This window comes from Belonocnema kinseyi, chromosome 10, assembly GCF_010883055.1.
Source record: "Belonocnema kinseyi isolate 2016_QV_RU_SX_M_011 chromosome 10, B_treatae_v1, whole genome shotgun sequence".
NCBI lineage: Eukaryota > Metazoa > Arthropoda > Insecta > Hymenoptera > Cynipidae > Belonocnema > Belonocnema kinseyi.
Genome location: NC_046666.1, coordinates 105,951,938 through 105,962,724, shown reverse-complemented (window position 1 = coordinate 105,962,724; position 10,787 = coordinate 105,951,938). Strand labels below are relative to the sequence as shown.

Below are 10,787 nucleotides of genomic sequence, written 5' to 3'. Positions count from 1 at the left end.
ATTATTGATTTTTAAAAATACAAAAAATTTCAACTAAAATGATCACTTTTCAACGATACATAGAATAGTTAAATTTGTAGTTAAAAAAATTCATTTTTAACCAAAAACATAAAGAATTTTTTACAGAATAGTTAAACTTTCAGGATACAAATTTTTCAACTAAATTGATGAATCATCAACCAAAAAAAAACTAAATTTTTAAGAAATTAGTTCCACTTTCAACCAGAAAAGATGAAAAAAATCGTTAAAATTCTTCGCAACCGCTTTAAATTACTGAAATCAATTGAGAATTCCTTGGAATGTTTTAAAACATCCTAAAATATTTTTAATTCTTTAAAATCTCTTGAAATTTTTCAAAGCTCTTAAAAATTTCTTGCAACTTTAAAAATACTCTAAAATATTTCAAGTCCTTTAAAATCTCATTCAATTTTCGGTCAAATTTACACCACGCATAGCCTTGTAAAATGAGTTTTGATCAAAGAAAAAAGTATTCGTTCAATCATTACTTAATCTTATCTAGAAAAATTGTGTCAAATTTCAATAATATCGGTTTATTATTGTTTGAGAAATCGTGTCCAATGATTTAAAAACAGAGTTTTGAAAAAGGCGTGTTAGCGGTTATCAGTCTTGCTTTCGACGTTTCGCATGCATGTTGCGAGTTGATACAGGAATTGGGAGCACTGCGAAAACTAAAACATTTGAAAAGAGGAACCCTTAGAAAGCGAGAGAATTGAGCGAGAAATAAGGCAAACAATATTGAAGCAGGTGCCTCGATATACTTGTGACGCTCCCCGCCGGCCGAACCTAATGATAAATATAAAAAATAGATTTCTTGCTATTTGAAAACCCATGTATCCCCTTAAAATAACAATATTTTTTTTTGAAGTTCTAAATTCAGAGGAACTTTGTGAAATAAATTACAAACTACAAAACTAGTAGTCAAAGCAGCGGTGTAGTTTAAAAGATGAAAAATCGTATCTATTTTTGGATTGTTTTATTAAAAGTCAACAATTCGCGAAAACAAGTTATTATGTTCAACATATCCAATACTAATGATATGTATTTTTCAGCGTTTGACGGATCCTCAATTACAGTCTCTATTCAGTGATTTAAAAATTCACGACAAGGAAGAAATTGCATTCAAGCACTTGAAATCCGATGGGAAAGATCTAGATGGATTAGGGGAAGCAAGATTAAGAAAGAAGTTAATTGGTAATTATAATTTATGTGAAAATAATAAAATTAAATAGTATTTTGTTTTTAAGTGCTGCACAGGAAAGAATATTAACGAAAGTACAAGAATGTACTTTGTACAAGTTTGCTTAAGTCAAGAGAATATTTAAGTCGGCGCCTGCATTCCATACGGTTCCACGTCGCGTTTAGGTGATTTACAGTTCCACGTTACAAGTATTGAAAGCAATGTATACCCTAATCAATTTCTGAGTTCAGAAGGCCAGGAAATCTTAGAAGTTTAATGTTTAAAAATGTAATTTCTAGAAAATCACCTTTAAAGTTGTTGAGCGCGCTAAGAACATGTGTCATCTTCTGTGTTCCATGGCAAAATATACCCACTTCTGGCTGCTCCTAGACTTGAAGTATCCCTGCTGGAAGCAATAGTAGTCAAACGGATAGAAAATACCGGGTCCAAAGTGATGGATAGGAGCGGTGTTAATATGCTCTATTTTTTTACCTGAAATGGATTTTATTGTCCTTCCGTATTTCTACAGCCACCAGTCAGTCAGCAACTATTGCCGAACGTTCAATCGTACAATGCAGGACTTTTTTAATCGCCCAAAAGTTTGCATGAAGCTCCGCAGATCGCGCCGACGAATACATGCATCGGCAGGCTATATCGAAGACCTACCTCTGTAATACAAGATCCATTGTCAGGTCTTTCACGTCAGGGTAAGAAATCAAAACCAATCCTGCAAAAGGCAACCTGCATTCGTCGACATTGAGTAGAAAGCTGAAATCAACCCCGACATTTCTGGCTTAATCCTAAACTTCCTTCTTTTTATTCTCCACCACTGCAGCTTCACTCCTTCATTACATTTCTAATGCTCCCCAAGGCAACTTGTCCTAGTACTGCACACGATTAAAAATACGAAGAATAGAGTCACCAGTACTGGCAAACATTGGAGCGCCGCGTTCAAGGCAGGGTATAACAAGATTACAATAAATTTTTTCCAGGGTGTGAGGATCTGAACTCCAGAAAAACCAAGGTGGCTGGCAGCACTATGAACTCTCATGCATTTAATATAAGAGACCCATGTATGGAACATATTGATGATAACCGGTGGATATATGAAGGTTGACAGAACAAAAAAATTCCTAGTAAATACAAACAGTTTAAATTTCGGAATGCAGATGGATAAACTTAACATAAATCCATGAGGTATGGTGATATCACTTCTGCCTCTGCCTGAAAATCATCAGAAAATAATCCCTAAGATTCCTCAAATCAAGGTTAAACAGAATCAGTGAGAAAACAAAGTTCAGCTTGGTACGCACACCACACAATCGTGACCCTCCTCCATTAGAAAAGAAGAATAATCATCTAATTTTGGTGATCAGGGCAGGTGCAAAGTTAAGAAATCTTCCCGGAACCTCTAGCTACTTAAGATTTTCAATAAAAATCCTAGTCAGAATAAAATAAAATGTCCCTTTTATATCGATAACCAAATTTTTCATTATGTCTGCAGAGATGTTAATAACGTAATATAACGTCGATATATCCCTCACAAAGCCATGCTAAAATCTTAGGATTTCTATTCATCTCTTTCAGCAAGATATTTCTAACGACACTGAAGCAGCTTCTTAAATAACTTTCTCGTGCTAGAAGTGTGTGAAATAAGTCGAAATCAGTTCTGGAATTCGGCTGGCTTAAAGTTGAAAATCCCTGTAAAGTCCACACATGCCCTACAAATAAAGAAGAGTTAAACATCGAATAATTTTATACGCGATTCTACTGTGCTCTCTGGGAACAAGAGATGACATTCGAATAACTTGAAGAAAATCACGGTTTATCCTGATGGGATACCAGAACTTTTTCTAGATGTCCAAAAACTAATTAAAAATGAAGTCTGTTTACTTCGCTCTAATTAACATGCAACACGTTTCTTTATGGAGAGCATTGAAGGGGATAAAAAGTGATTTTCATTTATTCATTTTTCTATCTGTAACAAGTGATGACTAACGAGATAAATTAAGGTAGATGTGGGGAGCATAATATATGCAGAAGGATTAGAAACTACTTATTTATTGGCCTTAGTAGTAACATGAAGATGGCAATACTCGGAAAATATATCACTTATGAGTTCTTTAACAGTCACCTACGCAATAGCAGTGTACTCCCCACTCAAATCAGTCACACTTTACAAGTGCAGCGGGCAACATTTGTCTTATGAGAATAGTCACATTCTAGTGACAACCGGCAGAGATGCCGCAAACGTGACATTTTGCAGGAGTGTACCCAAATATATAAAAACATATACAAAATGATTAAAATACGAATATTATGGCAACGCGAGTAAAAATTTTACAAGAGTATTTTTTCCTAATGAATTTCGAGTTTAAAAATAATTTTCTGATCGTTTGGAACTTTACTTATAATTTACATTGTTCAAAATATTGAAATTTTACAGGTATAATGAGTAGCTATGATCTGTTGGAACACTTTGCTGATACAGATGATCCCGAAGTACTTCAAAAACACAAATCTCTTAACGACGGCAGTAATTATGTAGCAAAAAATGTTTTCAGGGATAAGAGATTGAATAAACTGTGGGCTAAGGCTGAAATGGCTGGCTTTACTCGTACGTATGTTTTTGGGTTTACTGTTTTAGTATTAAGAGTATGCAACACATCATTAGATACCTGTTCCTTCAACTTCAAATGCGAGACTTAAAATAAAGAGTTCTCGTTCCGAGAGGTTCGCTGGCCTTATCCCAGGTTCGACGCGGTTTTATATATAAATATATATAAATCATATAGATCAAATCTGTTGCTCTAAATTATATATTGTAGATGACGAGCTTAGTGCCTTAAAGGAAGAATTTACACATCATCAGGATAAATTAGAAGAATATATGAGCCTTCTTACAGACATAGAAACTGGAGATATGGAAATTCAAGAAAGTTGGTATTCTATGCGTAAAGTATTTTATGAGTTTCCGTTATATAAAATATTAAAAACAAAGCATTTATTTCACAGACAGCCTTCATGAAAAACCTGAAAGCTGGAATATACTTGATGCAGAGGAGACAAATGAAATACCAGGGAAAAAACTTAATTATTTGGGAAAGGCAAATTTAGTTCGGTAAATAATCTATTACATATATTATGTACATTTAATAAAAGATATTTATCTTAAGTTCACGGCATCTGATGTTTATTCCTAATTAAGATAGTTGAATGAGAAATACATAATATTTTTTGTATTTTTAGGGAAAAGCACTTGGAAATCAAAAGTGGATTTGATCACTTAAAAAGACTGACTGCCAAAGGTCCCAATCATAAGGAATTTTTAGAACCAAAAGTGCAAGGTCTATGGAGAATTGCACTTGCAGCTAAATTTACTTCTAACGAACTTGCATCTTTAAAGGTATATAACTTATGTGTACCTTCCTTATATAATAGATCTTTTCTTAACCAAATGAAAAAATTATAAACTTTTATAGGAAGAACTTTTACACTATGAATCAAGATTGCTTAAACTACGTCATTTACACACAGAGGCGGCCCTTGTGGCAGCTGGGAAAGGAAAACCTTACGATATTGATAATGCTACGAATCAACAACACATAAAAAAACATGCCCGAACCGTAGAGAAACTTCACATAGAGCTTGAAGCAAAAATTATGCAAAAACATTACGAACTATAGTATCCAGGTTAAGCATTTTGCTTCCGACTTTAGTGCCAAGACGCATTAAACAATTAGACGATTAAACATGTGTGATTTGTGCTTCATGTTATTGAATCTCAATATTAAGATTGCATGTTTTTAATGATATAAATAACTAATAATAACTAATATTAAATCTTTATATTCTGTAGATATAAACATATTGAATGGCTCGTTACAAGTAAACTAATTAGAGGTATAGTTAAAAGAACGATTAGAATTTGTTTTTGGACAAAGATATACAATTAAAGTTTCACTTACGAGAAGAAAAATTGTGCACGTTTAAGAAAGGTTGATGCCTTCTGTTGTTTTATAAATACAGTCGAATCAGGGTTTAGTATTTCTGGATTTAGCGTTTACGAGAATTGACACCGCGCGATGGGGATATGGATGAGAGGAGCTGCAGGGGAGGTGCGGTGCTTACTCAGGCGTCACAAAACAGAGAGAGAAAAACATGAAAGAGACAAAATAGTTTCGAAACTGGATTTAATGTCACGTGCAGTCCCAAATTGACATTAAATCCAAGTTTGACTATAATTTGATTACAAATACGAATTTTGTTATTGAGTTATTTTCAGGGTAAATTTAAGCAAACAGCTTTACAAATGAAGAATACACGCAAGCAAATTGAAAAGGTTAAAAGTTCACGTCGATGTATAATACTTAAAGCGTGTAAAAGTGTCTAACCTTATTGGACCTCTCTGGTCTTTTATATATTTATAAACGAAGTGGCAGAAAATAAAGAAATTTCCGCGAAATCTCTATGTTGTGTTCTATGATTTCTCAGTTTAAAAAATCGTAAGAAAAGTATAGCAGCTAAGGTAAACTATGTAGCATTTTCAAAACCGTGGGATAGGACTTACGTGCATAAGATGCTAATTTCAATTTTATTACTTCAACTTTGGAAGTTAACATCTTTCTAATTGTACAGACTAATAGAAAGTTCTTTCATGAATATATATTCTCAATTAAAAAAAAAACATCTAAGAACATTACTTTATCCTGATAATACCTTAAAATATAATTTAAGATAATTAGGTTCATAATGTATAAAAAGAAAGATAACTCTTTTTCTAGTTTGAAGTTATTTAGTAAATTTTGTTTAGTTTAAATTGTCAAAATTCAAGTGGAAATATATTTATTTTCCGAATAATTTATAATTTTCTATTGAACGCATTTTCAGTCTTCATCCGTTTACTTCTAATTGTTTATGTACAATGCTTAAAACGAAATAAAAATAAATAGAAACCTTCCAAAGTCATCTCACATATATGATAGATACCTGGTAATTTAAATATGTAGGATAACCACAAATGCGACTAAGTTTTCTTCAAGCTTATGCTGGGTAAGCCATTCCTGTTTCCTAACACCTGATTCCTATCTTACGGACATCTTTCTCTCTCAAAAATTCTTGGCCATATTAAGGCTTTTTCACAATAGAATCATTCTAAAAAGTTAGGCACTACAGTGAAACCCAGTGAAACAAATTAGGTTGTGAAATAAAAACGGAAAACATGAAAATTCTTGTTCATATATTTTTTCGGAACACCACAATGTTTAATGCATCTGTATGAGCTTTACGATTTTACCTGACAACCCAAACCTCACTTTTTTAGTCGTTATAACTATAGTCATGAACTTCTCGATCAAAGTAACTATGAAAAAGTGTAATTTTGTCATTATGTAAGATAAAGTATTTGAAACAAGTTATCTATTATACATTGGAACAATTTCTTCGTGAATTTTCACTCGAGTTAGTTTCATGAATGCAGGATAGAACAACATTAAATTATGGTATATTTCAATATAATTTAAGGAAATGTATTACATGACTCTAAATTTAATTCTCATAACGATACTCAGGTAAAATTCAGTACTGGATCAAATTTATTAGGTAGTATATGTCGAAGGCATTTAGAAGATTTAGGCAGTTGGGTGACTGCCGGCCTTCAGAAGAATTTGGGACAAAATCTTTACCTGGGGTTTAAGTACCTGGTTTATGTATACTTAAGAAGAATACTTAGCCATTCTTTTAAATGCCTTAACAGTTTTAGGTATTTTTATAAAACTTTATTTTATTTTTATTGTAGAGGAGGTGAGCATGCACTTACACTCTGTAGGACTTAAGCTAAAAAACGGTATTACCCACTAAACTCACCTCATCTCTTGCAAACCTATGTTACCGGAATCCGCTTTCGCATTAATTCAGGAACATGGGGGTAAGGTCAATAGGCCGTGCTTCGGCGCTTGCCATTGGTGCCAGTTTGGGTTTCTTCAAGCGCCAGCCTCGGCCATGATGTACGCTTTTTCCTCAGCAGCGTGATAGCAACAGGTTAGTCTGTCTTCGACATAATGGCTGGGCTTGGCCATTTTCTGCTGTTATCTGGGAGGCTTAATAGTCTGATCAGCACCCTTGAAGCTCACTGATCTGTGGCTAAAGCCGAGACAGCGGTAGCATTGCACAGCCCCCCTGTTCTTACGTACGCAACAGTACACCCATTCCACTTTTAGGTGATCCGCGCGTATAAACTTCGACGTTATTTCCCCCTTCAGCTCAAAGAAGGCCTTCAGGCATCATCGGAAGGCCTTTTTTGTGAGGCTGACCCTTCTTTATCCAGCAGGCTGATCGCCTAAATGTCTTCTGACGGCAGACTCGACTTCCTCTCCCTCCATTGTGGTGTCAAGATCCATAACCTTGACCTCAGGGCGAGGGACAAGCTCCCTCACGCTGTCCCCATCAACAACAACCTCTTTGATGGCAGCCGGCAGCTTAGATCTGTCTTACTGCAGGTCCTAATTCCACAAGGACCTCACCGTTTCTCGTTTGCCTGACTCCCTTGATTTTTACGTCAAGGGCTGCAGGCAAGGGTCTGATACATACGGACTTTGGTTCGTTTTGCGGTGGTATATCCAACACTGACTAGTACGCAGTTAAAGTACAATTCGATAGGTTATGTGGCTAGGGAAGTATGGGTTCATCCCCGCAGAGCCCCACATGCGGGGGTAAGATCTGAATGCTCTAGGAGTTTAGAAAACCACACGCTGGTGCCATTCAGTCTTCGGAACGGTTGTACACGCTTTAATTTGGGAATTTTTCCTTCAATACCAAACCTGTGTAATTGGATGAATCCAATAATAGAGTCTCAAAACCCACATTAATTGGCTACCTAATGTTTTATTTTTATTTTGATGTTTAGTTAATCAAATATACTTTAAAAAATCATAATAATGATTTCACGTGATTTCCACAAAAATGCTTTCAGAGTTCAAATGATACATGTTAAATCGTAAGTTAAGGCATTTAATTTTTTCCGTGACCGAATTGGAAAAAAATATTAACTTGTATTTCATAAATTTAACTTAAAAGACTTTTAAAATGTTTGACACAAAATAATTATCTTACGAAATATATAATAAAACGTAAGCTTTTGGAAGTGAAAATTTTACATATAAAAAATGAAAATAACTGATTTTTATAATTATTCATAATTATAATACTAATTATTAATGTTCTTCACGTAACAATATGATATGTAGAGTTAACGTTAATTTTAGATTAATTTCAAAATTCGTATTCTTTTATTATTCTTGATACAGTTGTGAATTTAACTAATATTTACTGAAAGAAATGTAGTCATTTTTGACATTAATGTATTTTTGATAACAGCGAATAAATTTATTCTACATACATATAAATGCATACAAAGTTTTTGTAATTAAAAATTTTGCTTTCTGGACCTGGAGACTGAACTTTGTAAGAGTACTGGTGTGTCATCCTCGTGAAGAAAATTTCCATTTTTATTTTTTATATAGATGGATTTATATATCCAAAAAATTCCTTATTCGAACGGTGATTTTAGTGAAGGGGGAAGTATGACCTTAATATGCTCTCGTTACCTCAGCATGACATATCTCCACCTATTTGAGGAAATAAGGAAAAGCTAAATGCAGTCGGAATGATTCTGTCCTATTATGAATTATGCTTTTTCAGTCCAAATTTTTGCAGTCATTCCGATTTATTCCACGTTATTCTGATAGAACTTTTCATTCTCTCTGAATCCGTCTGATAACGAAATTTCATTCCGAATGGCATCGAGTAATCGCATACTTCAATGAGAATGATTGCGCACCAGTCTGAATAAAATTTTCATTCCGTACGAATCCGACGAAGAAAGCGAGCTCATTCTGAATAATTCCGTGCCATTCTTCCCTCAGTCCGATTGATTCCTCACATATGAAAAAGAAAATTCTATTCCATCTGACTCCGTTGCAAGGCGCAAATTCATTCAGAATGATTCCGCGCCCTTCGGCACTGAGTCCGAATGATTTTGCGTAAATCGGAAAAAAAATCTCATTTCGTTTGAACTCGTTAAATAACGAGAGTTCTTTCTAAATCATTCCTTGTCGCTGACTTCGAACCATTTCTCTTTGAATGATTACTTTGCATTTAAAACGTAATGACGGAATATCTCGGAACTATTCGCAATGTACTCGCGTCATAACTTCATAAGACGGGATCAGACTGAATTGGCATTGCATTCTGATAAGTGCGGAATCATTCGGAGTGAATTAGGAATGACAAGAATTCAATCGAAATGAAATAAAATGTTTACACACATATACAAGGTGCGCCCTCTTTTATGACGGTATGTAAACATTGAATAACTTTGACATTTTTCAACCGATTGACTTGATTTTACACGTTTTTAAGATGTCAATTCAGTACAATTTTAACCATGAATCGCTTCACACCGAAGTAACGCGCAAAAATAGTGACGCTTTAATGGGAAATAGTCGTTCAGTTGTGTTAACTCAACGTGCATATAGTCGAAAATATCGTGGCCTGACAACACTATTCGTGATTTTGTGACGAATTTTGATGAGCACCGGACAGTGGTAGATCGTCAACATGCCGTTCATCAACGACCAAGATGTTACAATGAACTGGTTGAAGCGGTCAGCGAGAGCGTTGCCCAGAACCCAACAGTGTTGTATCGTCAACGTCAGTTTGATATTCGAGCGACTGTTTGGCAGTATTCCAAGTGACGTAGACGGTCTTTTGGCGAAGGTTTTTGTGTTAATTGCACTTTATACGGAAACAAATGTAAATTATCCTTCAAAATAAGCCGCAAGGTGGTTCCGCTGACGCGAAAATTTTGTGCGGGCTGACGATACGACACGGTTGGGTTCTGGGCAATGCTCTCTCTGACCGGTTCAACCAGTCGATTGGAACGTCTTGATCGTAGATGAACGGCGTGTTGATGATCTCCAACTGTCCATGCTCAACCAAATTCGACACCAAACGACGAATAGTGTTGTCAGACGATGCCTGTGGGCCACGATATTTTCGACGATATGCACGTTGAGTTAACACAACTGAACGACTATTTTCAATGTACAGCGTCACTATTTCGGCGCGTTGCTAATGTCCAAGTTATTCAATGTTTACACACCAATATAAAATATGGCGCACCCTATACTCCATATAATATATATAATTTAAAAAAACAGGTTAAACAACCACCGCAGGTTCCTACTGGGAGCAACTGTCATCTATAAAAATTACATTTGCATCTATTAAAACCACGGTACATCACACGTATGGCCACGTCTCACGACCCGCATTGAATTAAAAAACTATTTTTGCGTTAAGGAAAGATTTCTACAAATATTTAACGTACTAGGCAGTCTGATAAGTCCCTGAAAAAACGAAACACGGAGACGTTTTTTTGGCCAAAGTCGGTTTTATTTTTCAACATACTCTCCTTTTAGGTCGATACAGCTTACCGGTGAGCCATCTCTTCAGGTTAGGGAACAAGTAATAGTCGCTGGGGGCCAGGTCTGGTGAATACGGTGGCTGAGGAACCAATTCGAAGCCGATT

The 10,787-nt window shown here is 35.1% G+C and overlaps 1 protein-coding gene and 1 long non-coding RNA gene across 2 annotated transcripts in view; both read left to right on the top strand.

Moving 5' to 3' along the window:
• LOC117181306 (alpha-2-macroglobulin receptor-associated protein) overlaps nucleotides 1-5,663 on the top strand; it is an 11,010-nt gene extending 5,347 nt beyond the window's left edge. The window contains exons 2-7 of the mRNA XM_033373865.1: nucleotides 1,071-1,212; nucleotides 3,645-3,815; nucleotides 4,027-4,137; nucleotides 4,214-4,319; nucleotides 4,448-4,604; nucleotides 4,681-5,663. Of these exons, the coding sequence (XP_033229756.1) occupies nucleotides 1,071-1,212; nucleotides 3,645-3,815; nucleotides 4,027-4,137; nucleotides 4,214-4,319; nucleotides 4,448-4,604; nucleotides 4,681-4,884 (891 nt within the window). The 3' untranslated portion in view covers nucleotides 4,885-5,663. The remainder of the gene's footprint in view (nucleotides 1-1,070; nucleotides 1,213-3,644; nucleotides 3,816-4,026; nucleotides 4,138-4,213; nucleotides 4,320-4,447; nucleotides 4,605-4,680) is intronic.
• LOC117181921 lies at nucleotides 1,220-3,633 on the top strand. Its single transcript, XR_004468211.1, has 3 exons — nucleotides 1,220-1,383; nucleotides 1,498-1,905; nucleotides 2,191-3,633. It is a non-coding gene; the product is annotated as an uncharacterized LOC117181921 (long non-coding RNA).
• Nucleotides 5,664-10,787: the final 5,124 nt, after the last annotated feature.